The sequence below is a fragment of the Parambassis ranga genome, chromosome 12 (genome assembly GCF_900634625.1).
Source record: "Parambassis ranga chromosome 12, fParRan2.1, whole genome shotgun sequence".
Classification (NCBI taxonomy): Eukaryota; Metazoa; Chordata; class Actinopteri; family Ambassidae; genus Parambassis; species Parambassis ranga.
Window position 1 is genome coordinate 9630563 of NC_041032.1, and position 13899 is coordinate 9644461.

A 13899-nucleotide genomic window follows, 5' to 3' on the forward strand; every position below is an offset into this window, starting at 1 on the left:
ACCCTTTTATATTTCATGCCATGTTCATGTGAAGACACAGGCCTGTAATTCTACACCAAACTTTATTAAAGAAAGACACTCTGAATCTATATCACTCAGAGGATTTGCTTGATTTTAATCCACCAGATTGTTCCATGTAGCCCACCCCAGATTAATTATAAATAAATATACAAATATAAAATAAAATAGCCTATATATGTGTGCATTCTGACATTATGTTGCATTGTTATGACACAATCATATTAGTTCTGATTTAATTAAGCTTTTCCTTGTGAAATGTGTGATGTGTGTAAATTGGTGTGTACCTAGAAGTTTAATTTAGATTTAATTTAGATTCTGCATTATAAACCTCTCTTTCTCACACACACACACTCTGGCCCTCTCTTTCATATGAAAGGCCAGCAGCTGACGCCTGTAAGTTTCACGAGTGGATAATAATGTTGCGTTGAGGGCCGCGGGGTTTCACGGTAATTACTCTGCTTCAATGGGTTTAACCATGAGTCTGTAACCCGTGACGGTCATGAGGGTTTGTGTGCCCCTCTTTGCTCCCCGGCACACCGCTGCGGTAACATATTTGAGGAGTGAAATAACACAGAGCTCCGTGGAGCCAGTCTTCTTGAAAAAGGCGTCCCAACCAGAGGCACTCTACTCTGCGATCCAAATAGGCTGTCCAACCTGGTAAGACGGTGCTCTGTTTACATTATAGTCTATATTATTATCGGCATATACATTTTTCAACATGATAAATAGATGCTGCAGTAATCGATTGATTCCTCACATCTCCTGCTGCTGTAACAGGTGCTGCAGCAGAGCCACTTTGCCTGATCGATATAGTTTCGATTAATTTACTACTTGTCTACCAAGTGATTGTAGGTAATGTGTGTTGGCTGCATTCACTGCCCACATTGACGGTAACCTTAAGTAGCTTTAATAAAATGACAAAAAGCAGGCATGGATTTTTAATATGTGCTGGAAATAACAATAGTGATAAACTCTGCAGGCCACTTAACCACATTCACTTGAGTTGTTGACTACACTGAGTGAGAGAGTATCACTCAAAACATAGGTGAGAGAGAGAGAGAGAGAGAGAGCGGATTAAACAATATAGGCTCTGATCAGAGAACTTAAGAGAAGTTATTTAGTTGCATGAGTTTAGTTGTGCAGATTCACACTTGTGGGAAACCATGCTAAATGCTGCTGTTGTTTTGAAATGATTTGATTGATGAGATGAGGTCAAACATGAACCTGTGAAGCAGTCACTATATGCTGCTATGTTGTAATGGTTTGTATCTATAAGCATTTCCTCTTGACTTTCAGCTGGATGTTGTGCAATCGTACTGACGGGATGCCTCGTGGAGACTTCAACATATATTTTGCCAGCGGCAGACGAGGATTTGTCAGAGCTGAGGAGTATGTCTATTTCATCTTAAAACCAGAGATGTATATAAGGCTATACTGCATGCTGTCTGCAGGACTAAACAGCATAGACTGCTCAGACAGGATTACAGGTCTTCCTAACATCTGTGTCATATGTGCATGACAGGGCGGTGGGTGTAGCTCTGCTGGTGATCATCCTGGCAGCACTCTTCATCTTGGGCTGTTGGTACTTCAAGAAGAGGAGTGGTTACAAAATTATCAGGGTGAGACTTCATCAAATTTCACTCCACATTATTCACTTTATTTCCCTCTCCTTATTCTGTGATATATCACTGTGTGCTCGTTTCTGTTTTCTCACAACTCTGTGCACATCTTTGTCCTGCAGAGCCCAAGATCAGGTTCGTCAGGTATCACAGGAGGACAGTACTCAGAGGCAGGACCCTCAGCAGAAAACAAAATGGCTCTCACAGACTTTGGCAGCTTCCGATCTGCGGTGAGGGACAAATAACTGGTCATTTATTTTACCCTGCATATTTTTTAATTCATGGGATACATATGAGGGGACTCTTAAGTCTACAGGCTAACATTTCAGACAGAGAGCACTTGTTTAGTACAAAGCCTGAGTTCTGATCACAGTGTAGAGCACGTGAAGCTGATGTGGTGGATGCCTGAAGGAGAGATTATGGCACCAGCCTGGGGGGTATTAAAGTGTTCCAAGAAAAGTACATGTATCTGCACGTGTTGTATAAGTGAAAGGAAGGTCAGATCTAAATGGCAGTGATTCAAGATAAGACGTGTGTAAAACTTAATATCACTTATAAGTAACTTTAACCCCTGCCTGTTATTTCATTTGAATGTATTTGTCTTTTCCAGATTCCCAATGCTCCTCCAGCCTATGAAAAGATTTCCTCAGGGCCGCTGCCTCCCCCGTACTCACCCTGAAGGACACCGTAACAGATGGGTAGATGCGGGTGGACAGTTAGTTTCAAACTCAAAAAACGTATTTCTTTTCTGTCTTTATCTAATCTCACATCACTCATATGGTTCCTACCGCTTTGTAGCAAAACATACTAATAGGTTAAACTATTGTTTCCTATCACAATTATTTCCATGAATGAACACAATTATATGCTGTAAATTGCTTCAATAAACACTAAAAATGTACTCTCCAAGTCTGTGTATAAGGAAGCAGCTCAAACACACCGTTTTGGGACACTCGCATTGTTTATTTCCATGCAGAAACGTCCACAGCTGTTCAATGAAAATGTACCTAGTAAGTATTTTTTTTGAAAAATCTATATGGTAAAAATAAATAGATGTGGTTTCAAAACATTTAAATGGGTTCAAACATGTAGTACAAATTTATCTATTAGTTCATATTCCTAAAATGTAGTTTTCGAACAGTTACTAGTTAAACTAACTAACTAAAAAACAGACAAAAATGACAGACCTGATGGTGGCATTTTTTTTTAGTAGTAGAGCAAAGTTGTAACAACATACAAAGAAGCAATTAATACTAATCAAAGTATTATCTAATGATATTGAAAAGTTAAACTGCAAAAGCTCTACTTGAAGTATTAATTTGCCCTCCTTTTTATTGAATTGTTAGAACATTTGCAATTACTGGCCATGAAATAAATTAATAAAGTTCAACAATCTGTAACATTCATCTGAGGGAAACTTTAGTAGTTTCAAACCCATTACAGTATGCATTTTTAGTATGTTTGACTGAGCAAGTTTACAAGAATAATCCAACCAGAGGGCAAATCCTACTGTATCCTACATGTAAGTAATGAGACAACCTATAACTGGAAAAGCAGTTCCTTAACTAACCCCAGGACCACTACAAGCAACAGATAGAAAAACAGTGGCGTCTGAGCTCACACAGTCCTTGTTTAATTGGTTCGCTTGGTGTCTGCCTGTGGAGGCTGTAAAGAGGAATCATGTGTTTGTAGTGCTCCAGTGGAACTGTTGGAGGAAATCACCAATGCATCCAGAGTTTTAGGGCAGGCAGTCAGCCCCACTGGATTGACCTGGCACTGAACAGTGCTCAAAACAGCACCATCAGGACTAATGAGCAGCTTTGGTGCTATATTGGGATGCATACCCAACACTGAAGTCTGCACAGAGTGTTTTCCGAGTTTTTGGTTGGTGAGTATGACAGGTGAGTGGATGGTGTTGTTTGTCTTCAGTGGTGTCACTGACTGAGCAGGAGTGATTATAACAGTGCTGCTAGATGGCGGCGCAGTCCCCACAGGTGCTGTTTCAAAGGTGTTAACTGTGCTTCCGATTGGTGGAACCGTAGCAATGGGCAGCGTTTGTATCCTAGACACAGCACTTACGATTGGTGTGACAGCCACTGTTGGCAACACTTGTGTCCTTGTGCCTGAAAGGACTGTCTGCATGACTGGCACTTGTTTTCTGATAGGTGTGTTACCAAATCCTGTATTGAATAAAGCCTGTGGTTGCGCAGTGGATGGTGCTGCTACTCCAAGTGCTGTCTGCTGGGGCTGTATGCCCGGTGCAAGGGTTTTCACTGGAACCACCTGCTGACCAGGAAGAGAATGATGCAAAGCTGGTGAGTCTGCTACTACAGGAGCTGAGGAAAGGGTTGCAGGAACTGGTAAGACAGGGTTTGGCAGGGCAACAGCTGATGGGCTGGGTAATACCGGCAGGGATGATACAGATCCTGACAGTCTGGATGAGGGGGGTACCACTGCAGGTGAAATGGTAGATGTACATTCAGGGTGTGCGGGGGTACCAGCAGCTAGCGTGATTGTACCCTGTGATGAAAGGACAGCAGGGGCACTGGTTGCCACCGAGGATACTAGGGCTGGTACACTGCTGAACCTTGGTGGTGATGAGAGCAGAGTGGAAGTTCCAACAGGAGGTAAAGCAAAGTGACTGGCCTGTGCAGCTGGCAACCTAGGAAGAGCCGGCACTACATTTGTTTTACTGGATAATAATGTTGAGTCCAGGCAATGTGTTCCTGTTAGCTGGACTGGTGAAACATTAGGAGTGGTTGCTAACAATGATGAACCAACAGCAGGTGTGCATGCTACAAAAGGAGAACTTACAGGTGGCATCCCAGGCAGCCTGGCTGGGGCTTGGGGTAAAACTGGTGCCCGAGGGGTTACAGTGGCATGACTTGACCGTTGGGGAGGTACTGATTCTCCAGCGCTAACAGCACTGGCAGTAGGCACTTGTTGCGATGCAGGGCTAGAGATGATAAGGACGTGACTGCCTGGACCCAAACCCTGGGGCGGGACTACAAGCCGCGTATTGTTAAGGAGGATCTGTGTGCCAGCAGCAAGTGGTGTAGAGTTGTTGATGACAATCCTCTGCTGGATTGTGCCTGTGGTAGAGGTGGTAAAAGAGGGGCCTGGCGCAGAGGAGGGAGGGGTTTGACTTTTATTGCGAAGAGGTTGGGAGGAAGATAAGAGGGAGGTAGCAGCCTCTGCAATACCACTTTGGATATATGATGGCTGCTGGTTCAGAGTTAGTTTGGAGGTTTGGGCTTGGCTCTTCTCTACAGTAGTGACCTGAGCAGGAGAGCTGTTGGGCAGGACACTTGCAGGTATACAGAGGTCCTTCTTGATCATGTTCCTTGCAGGCAGAGGGGCAGCAGTACACGTGGATGTAGAACAGCTTGTTTGTAGTATCTGTGAAAAGGATGGGATACTCTGGAGTTGAGAGCTTGTGGTCGGAGAAGCATGAGAACCAAGTAGGGGCAAACGTGCGATGGAAACCGAACTTGTCACTGGGAGGAGTCCAGTGGTGGCTGTTGGACAGCATGTAGCTGAGACTGACAGCGGCGTGTTCTTAGAAGAAGACTGCGTCAGGGCACCAATAGTCTGTCCAATAGTTGTTGTCTTCCCTGATAAGTGGATTTGAACACCTGGTGACAAATTAAAAAAAAGAAATATTCAAAAACAAATTACATTATGGTATCGGTATGTTTATATTAGAAGATTGTGTCAAAGCAAACCCACCTGAGGGCAGAGTGATGTTCTTAGCTTTTGACAATGCCTCTGAGCTGACAATTCCATCAGGTTGGCCTGGATTTAATCCCAACTTCAGAACCTGACTTGAAAATGCAGTGGTCAGCGCCGGTCCACTGGTCACTGTTGCCATCGCCTGCTTTGGAGTGTTTCCTATGAAGGTGGTGGATGATGTCACTGCCGGTTGGCTGATGAACATGACTCTTGAACTAGTGACTGATTTTGTGGAAGAGGGTGCACCTTTGGGTAACGCTACATTTGCGCTCGAGGAAGAGGCTGGAGTTACACGGATAAATTTGGTAACTGGGGATTTCTCATCTGTGCTGGCTCGTTTCACACCAGTCTTGCTGAGAACTTGGGGGACAGCAGGACTACTCAGTGATGGGACAACAATAGTGTTTTTCACTACTGAAGATTGAAGATGAGAACCAGCAGCAGTGGTCTGGGTTAGCTGAGAAACATTCGTTGCACTTGTAGAACCTGTTGAGGTATTAGAGCCTTGACTTAAAGCGACAGTAATGCCTGCATTCTGACTTCCTGGGCCTGTTACAGAAATGCTTCCAGTAACAGAAGTGAGGATGGGATTTGTGACTGTGGAAGGGGCCAAAGGGATCTGCTTCTGTGGTTGAGCCATTGATATACCTGTCACTGCTGGGCCAGTGCAAGTAGAAGTCTGAGGGGGAGAAGAAGGAGAAAGACTCTGTGATGTTTTGGAAATGAGGAAGGCTTTAAACTGAGGAGAGATAGTGATAACTGGACTGCTGGAAAAAGACCCGAGTGTATTTTGGTCTGATGATGTCTGGACTTTGACAATGCCTGTGTTGCCTCCTCTTGTGGTTACCAGAATGGACTGTGAATCCCGAATGCACACTGTCTTGAGCTCTTGTTTAGGGTCTGAAGACTTAACAGGTTCAGTGGAAACTGTATTGGAAAGAGTTGTTATAGTTGAAGAGCTTAGCGGGAGACTTTGTGATGTGCTAGCTTGGATAGTAGATACTTGTACCCCCTTAATTCCTGCAGTGCTTAGGATCCCTTTTTTCAAATGAGGGGAAACAGAAGGAGAGGGGGTACTCACAGTCCTGGCATCTCTTAGCGGTGCCACTTGTTGAACAGGGATTTTATTTTCAGGAATGCTAAATCCAGGCACATCGGTGGACATACATAAAGTGCTGGCCACTTTAGACACTGCAGCTTGACTGCCCTTAGATTGTTGTTGGTGAGAAGATGATAACTTTGCTTCAGTTTTGTTAATAAGGAGATTAGAAGGCAGAATCACCACTTGCTGCATTATCTTCTCTCCGGTGTTCTGATCCACAACAGAGATCTTGATAGGGCTGCTGTCTTTCCTCACAAGGTGACCCAGTCCTTCAGGTACTTTGTACACCACTTGGACAGGATTTTTTGGTACAGTCTGAATTGGACTGGCCTGTGGTGATTTAAGAAGAGCTGCCGTCACAGCGGCCATTCCTGGCTGCCCAAGTGCTTGCGGGTGTTGTAACTTCTGTTGGGAACTGGATGAAGAACTTTGTGCTTTTAAAAGTTTTGTGGGAGCCACTACAGAAGTAGACAGTGAGACCAGGGACCCTTTGCTCTGTCGATCTACATTAACAGCAACTGGGCAATCAGCAGGTCGTTTCATTAAGGTCACTTTGTTTCCTTCACTCTTAGCCAGCAGGGTGGGGATGGGTGTATATCCCTTAGGCAGTCCAATGGTGCGGTGCAGGATGGGCAATCTAGGTGGTGTATCTGGTGGTGTCCTTGCTGTCCATGGCGATTCCCCGGATTGATTTGGTGGCATCAGTTCTGATGCTGACTGTGGTGTAGAGTCGATGGAACTCATGTTACTCCTGACAGTCTGAACTCTTGGCAGTGGACTGACACCTTTCTCCGTGCATGCAAGATGGTTTTTCAGGTGGTTTGGAGGTATGCAGGTCACCATTTTTTTCTCAGAAGACTCAGGCAAAAACTCCCTGGCACCTGCTGGAACCATAGAGATTCCTATTAGACGGGAATGCCCATAATACTATCTATACAAGTCATTCCCACAAACGTTGACATTTATTTTAACTGCTGACATCAGGACCAGAAAAAACACAATTTAAACCTTACATCGCAGCAAATTGAAATATAATGTAATATTCTAATTTAATTACATTACCTCCACTCCACAGGCCTCTGGGAACCATATGTTCCAAGTCCTCCTCTTCTGATCTTCCATAGTGATCCGAGAGTGAACCTGTCTCCTTCCCCATATCCCTCTCTTCATCATCATCATCATCATCATCATCATCATCGTCTGACGATGACGAAATACACTCCTCACGCACAAAATTATTATACTCTGGGTGCTTCTTGAAATCATCAAATTCCTTCTTCAAACGAAGCCTAATGCAGAAATAATAAAAAAATAAACAAAATCATTTTAAGCAACGGTTGCAGATTATGAATACGTGTTCCAACAAAGTTGCCAGATCAGACAAGGCCAAACTGTACCAAACTATTTTTTTTTTAATTAAAAATACTTTGACATGGGGAGTTTTTTAATACAATAATAATATCAAACCTGTTTCTTTGGTAGGCCTTAATCAGTTTGGGTTCCCAGGGTGATAGCTCATTCAGTAGTCTGATCAGAGTGCTATGAAGGTCTTTCACTGCTTCTCGCCTGTAATACCACCGACCCTGTCGGTTCAAATATATAAAAGAAAACTTAAGTTAAAATTTGAGGAAAACTATTTTCTTTTATACACAGAAGGCTGTGTAAAATGTGAGTAAATAGTAACATAACAATAAGTCACCTACCAATCTCTTTTTAGTGCTCTCCAAGTCGTCCAGCTCATCTTCAGTTTTACTGATCAGTTCTCGCAGTTCATCAAGACTGGTGCACACCAACTACGTAGGATGACAAGTATGAGTGTGGCAAGGCTCAAAATCAACAGCAACAAACATACACTCCTAAGGATTAGAGGTAGGATGACGGTGCATGCAAATGAGCCTACCTTAAATGACGACTCAACAGGAGGCTCATCTTTCAATTTTTTTGAGGATTCATTTTTTTTCCCTGTTAACAACAGTGTGAGACATTTATAAATAAGCTTGATGCAATAACAAAAAAAACATTGATCAGATATCAACATGTATTTTTTTTCTACCTGTTTTATGTTTTTTCTTCTTCTCTTTTCTCTTGATTGTTGTGGCAACTTTCCGCTCTGCAGACTTGGCAGCCTCTGCTGGAGACAGCCTCATCCTGTCCACACGATGCAGCTGCTTGTGCTCTCCTTTCACCCTCAGCAGCTGCTCCCTCCCTCGCTTTTTCTTCCGCTTTTTTTTCTTACTCCAGATTTTGTCATTCACCATCTCTTCACTTGAGTTTTGAGTGCTCTCAGAAAACAACTGTGAGGCTAGCCCTGATACACCACAGTGGCAGGCATGCTCCTCAGATTTAACATTACATGTTCTGCTTTTACAACATTCCAAGCAGGAAGATCTTTGGTGTCCCTGACCGGGACTTGCAGCCTCGATTTTTATCTCCGGGGGTTTGGTTGGTTTCACTGAGCGAACAGGGGACCTGCCTGTGTAGCTGTGCTCCCCCACATTCAGACAATGATCTTGCACTTCTGCTATAATACTGCGCACTGAACCTAATGAGAAGCCCTGCTCCTGCTTTACTGTTATGTTCTTGGATCGATGCTCCAGATTTAAAGTCTCTTCTGTCTTTACGCTACACCCTCCGATGTCTGTTAGACATAAAGGGTTAGTGTGTATTTTTAAGTCCAATTTAGAGTCTTCGCAGGAGTCTCCATCAGACAATGCAGATTCTGGCTGCCTCTGCTTAATCTGGGACCACAATGTATCTTCCTTACCATTTCCATTTTCACCCTTAAAACCCTCAGGTGTGTCGATTCTTCTTTCACCAGACTGTCCTGTGTCCACGGGAGCTCCATAACACCCTGTATCATTTTTATTCCACTCTTTCTTCATTCTCTCGGACTCCTCGCCCTCAGTCCCTGGCTTACCTTCAACCCTTTTTACCCATACAGAAGGAAAAGGGAAGGCCGGGGGTGTGCTGGGGCTCTGGCAGTAAATCCTCAGGTCCGCCCCACAGAAATGTGGGAAATGTATATAGGCATTGTCTTTGCTGTCATAACCCAAAATAGATTCCCTACATTCATGGATTGGCTGGGCCAGCACAGCATCCTGTACATCCTTCTGTGTCTCATACACATTATCACACAATCCTTTAAGAAGCCACACCCGCTGGTAAAAGGGCAATAAGTGAAATGGTTTTTCCTCCAGAGGACTCACCTTCCCCAGGGTGCTGAAAAACTGGTAGCAAAGTCCTAGCTGCTCAGCTCGAGATGGGTGATCATGGGCAGCGCCGACAACTCGATACCAGCCCATGACACGCTGCCTTAGCTCCGACTCCCAGCGACGATAAGGCAGGGCAGGGTGACGGTGCAAAGTGGCCCTCCGCTGTGGGGGGGACAGTAGGGAAGACATGATTTTGGAGAGGAGCAGGCTGCAGCGGGGCATCAGCAAACAGCGCTCCAGCTCAAAAAATATAATCTCTGGGAGGTTTAGGGCAGTCTGGGCCAGGCAAAGAAAGTGTCCTATAGCAGGGAGTTCCCATAAAGTGTCCACACTCTGAGGAGAAGCCTGTGACAGCAAACTCTGCTCCCACTCTTCCACCTCCTTGGCTGACATCTCCTCTGCTTCTTTCTTCTCCAGCTCACGTTGTCTGAAAAGAAAGGGTACATATATTTTTATTTCTGAAAAAAAATCTACAGCAACATTTCACTTAGTACAAATTCTTGCACACCTTTTCTCCTCCTTGGCCCTTTGCTGCTCTTCCAGTCGCAGGGTCTGTACCATAAGTGACTCATGCCCACCAACAGTGATGGTGGCAAGGCTCCGAGGTGCCGATCTCCTCCTTGTGGTGGTGCCCCCTGAGCTCCGTTCCTCCTCTGCACCAAAACGACCTTTAGATGTTACTGCCAAGGTTGTCTTCTCGCGCAGTGTCCTTGTTTGACAGATGTAGAGATGAAAAGGGGTATACGAAAAAAGCAATGCAAGGATGGGATGGTTGTTTCATAAAACGCTCTTAAACATTTCATATCTGTTGGTAGCCTATTTTATAATGTATATATCTTTTTCCTAACTTATCCCTTGCTGTCTGTATGCCGTTGCAAAAATGCAATTTCCCCATTGTGGGACTAATAAAGGTTTCTTAATCTTAATCTTAATCTTAATCTTAATCTTAATATCATTTCTATTAAAACTATTGTACTATAGAAACGTATTCAATATAATAAAAACAGAAACATTCAACCTCTAATATTTCAGCTGTTTTATGGTATAGGCTTTTGCCAGCTCAGCAATTGCTATAATTGTATAATTACATGATTTTTACCTGGACAGCAATGTAAGCTTCTGCTCTAGCATGATTTCCAGCTTTTGAGCCTGTTTGGAGATCCAGTGGTCCACCCCATGGTAGCGATAACAGTTCTCCAACATCAGTCTGAAGTCTGCAACAAACTCTGTTATGGTCTCATATGCCTGGCTAACAAACTTCTCCTCCATCCTGCGCAAGCACATTGACTGCCGGAGCTGTGGTTGGCCATGTCCCTTGACTCCCCCAATACCATGTTGGGCCTCCAGGTGGCCAATAGGATGGAGGAATGGGCTGGTGATCCCTTTGTGCTTGTCCAAAAGAAAGCCAGTGAATATCCTGTATGCTTGCTGGATCTCGTAGTTCATATCCTCCTCAAAGCTATTGCTGTTAGTGGAAATGCAGACCTCAGGCAGCGAGAGATCACTGTTAGAAAACTCTGACCCCGTATCATTGCTTAGAGCAAGGTGGTCGCCTTCAGCAGTAACATCTGTAATGTCACCAGGACAGTGTAATGCTACAATGGTTTCAACTTCACAGTTGCCATTACTGAACCCCTCTTCAGTTATGACCATGTCATCAGAGCTGCTGCTCACCCACTTGGATTCTGAGGACAGGATGTCAGGGCTGAGCTGGTGGCCTGCAGAGTCTTGATTGTGGAGCAACGGGTGGTGACAAGCTGCTGTGATTTGGTCTGTCATATCCTCCTGATCCATGACACAGGTACCTGCAGAAGTTAGCAGGTGTCACATATAGTGAACTTTTCTTTTGCAAACACTCTCACATAGTTTCATTGGACATCGCTACAACGATAAAAAATAGCCAGGTCTTATTATGTACTCATTCTATCAGATACAGAGGAGAAATGTAATGATCAAGATAAAAATCGCAGTTGTACTTTTTGCTTTCTTTATAATTCATATCACGAAGGTCACATCATTACAGACACATGGCGTGATAATGAAACATGGGAATGTTTAATTCGTGTGATTGGATCCAAAGTACTAGCAGCTGATATTACTTTATCCACCTGCCAGATCTTTGCAAACTTTTCCTTTCCATTGGATCAATGGATAGCTAGCTTGAAGTTAGCTACTAGCGAGCTAGCTAGCTAACGTTAGTTAAAACAACAATAAGTAAACAAAGTTTGTCATGCTTGATTACAGAAAAATCCACAGTGCACGCTATTGTCACTTCCCGTGTCTTGATCACGTGCAAAATAAGAGCAAAACAAATTGACCAGAGGCAGAATTTGGTTGGTTTAAAGACATACCACAACGTTTTTAGTGCGGCTCCACACACGCACCAGCTTTTAGCGAGCTTAGCAGCAGCCGCGACAGCTTGCTAGCTGGGCTAGCTTGCTATTGTCTCCAACCCTGGGCCTGCAGTTGCTGCGTTCGTTATCCATGGCAAAAAAAATAAAAAAATGTCCAGCAGGTAAAAAGTTGTGCAGCCATAACATGTCGTCATCGCACGGAATGGTGTCAGTGACAGCAAGAAGGCTAATGAGGCATTAGCCGAAGTAACAGTAGCTGATTGTCTGACAATCCATAACAGTTCATTATCACTGGCCCTGCTAACCAGCTAGGTTTTCAAGTTGCAGCTACTTTAATGACACGTAAAAATGTATGCGTTCACTTAAGAGACAAACTTGCAGCATGTGTCGGGTATATTCTTAGCGCTGTGCGCTTGCAAAAATGCTAGTTGCCGTCTCTCCGGGGGTTGCTTGAAGACTACTGAACCGTCCACTTTACTTCCACCCTGCGTGCACCCGATGCAAATGTGCGTAGCCTGACGTAGCTAGCTGGTTCCGTGTCACACCAAATTGTTGTTTTGATTTTGGAGCAAATATCAGCATGGATTCACTGTGTGCTGCTTTAAAATGCGCCTTTGATTATCTCATTGTCACTGAAAGCCGAGCGCCCGTTGAGAGCTGCCGTTAAAAAAACATCGAAAAATGCACACGTTGAATAACCGTTGAATAAACAGTATCAATCGTTTATACGTTACTTTATCATTTGCGCTTTATAATGCCTTCCAATGAGTTACACGAGACACACGAGATAATGCCTGCATGTACAGTGTAAACATTAGCAGCAGAGAGTTCTCACTTCTGGTCGCTAGATGGCGCTGCTCACTAATATACAAGAAGTGTAAAATGGTATCAATTATGCCCTTTCTTTTGACTCTCAGGTGGCTCTTATCCCCTTTTGGCTGGCAAACCAAAGACAAAAAACATGTTTAATCTGGCTGCTGTCACGAGTGGGCCGGTATGTGTCAGCTGCAGGACAGAAGAAGGTTTATAAATGATCAGAGAAAAAATGGCGCCTGACAGATTTGAAACAGAGCATAGAGTGTGTGTCGCCCCAGAGTATGGGTCAAGACAAGGATTAAAGTTGATCAATATGTTAAAGCAGTACATATCATATATTACATAACCAGAAGACAGCGTCAGGGAAAAGCAAGAAGATCATATACTGTGAGTCATGAAAAGAGGTCTCCAGCTGGGACAATTGTTAATTAAGCTGTTATACCACCAGGGGCCCATGTGTTACAGTGATTTTAACTCAGCTAAGAGGAAAATTTGTCAGTAAAAGGGATTTTAAATCCAAAGTAGGCCCCATTTTTCATTCAAAAACACAAAACTGTGTCGCAGTAATGTTGGAGTCATTGTTTGAGAAATGCAGACAGACACAGCCTGGACAGTAAAAGACGGCTCCGTGGTGGTGGCTGTAGGTTACATCATTACACTGTTTACTCTGTGGTAACCATCACATGACACGACAACATGTGAAATGTGTTTAATTAATGAAGACATACAGTCAGTTTTAATTCAGTATATCCAATTTCTTTGCCTTAAGAAACTCCTGAGTAGGTGTCGCTATATGTTTCGGGTCATTGTCCATCTGCAATATGTAGCAGCATCCTATACCTTGTGTAGCATTTGGTTGAATCTGAGCAGAGAGTGTAGATCTATAAACTACAGAATCCATTCTGCTGCTTCTTTTAGCAGGCACATCACCAGTAAACACCAGTGACCTCAGTGCATTGGTTGGCCTTTAGCTGATGGCTCTCTGTGCGCCAATGAGGTTTATATAAGAATATAAGTCTTGCAATATGACTTCACTGTGAAAC

The 13899-nt window shown here is 43.8% G+C and overlaps 2 protein-coding genes across 3 annotated transcripts; one reads left to right on the forward strand and one right to left on the reverse strand.

The window, feature by feature from the left end:
- The first annotated feature begins 505 nt into the window (after positions 1-505).
- Positions 506-2541, forward strand: mlana (melan-A). Its single transcript, XM_028418148.1, has 5 exons — positions 506-678; positions 1318-1410; positions 1544-1640; positions 1763-1870; positions 2251-2541. The coding sequence occupies exons 1-5, from the start codon at positions 521-523 to the stop codon at positions 2317-2319; spliced, it is 525 nt and encodes a 174-aa protein (XP_028273949.1). The 5' UTR covers positions 506-520; the 3' UTR covers positions 2320-2541.
- Positions 2542-2704: 163 nt separating this feature from the next.
- On the reverse strand, positions 2705-12572 carry brd10 (bromodomain containing 10). 2 transcript variants are annotated; one of them, XM_028418146.1, is made up of 10 exons: positions 12038-12572; positions 10786-11491; positions 10195-10395; positions 8528-10113; positions 8375-8436; positions 8178-8267; positions 7942-8057; positions 7537-7763; positions 5370-7355; positions 2705-5275 (listed from the first exon to the last, which is right to left on the reverse strand). In XM_028418146.1, the coding sequence occupies exons 2-10, from the start codon at positions 11478-11480 to the stop codon at positions 3273-3275; spliced, it is 6966 nt and encodes a 2321-aa protein (XP_028273947.1). In that variant the 5' UTR covers positions 11481-11491; positions 12038-12572; the 3' UTR covers positions 2705-3272. The 2 variants fall into 2 exon arrangements, with proteins under 2 accessions (XP_028273947.1, XP_028273946.1); XM_028418145.1 differs by having other exon boundaries at positions 5370-7358.
- Between the last annotated feature and the right edge of the window lie 1327 nt (positions 12573-13899).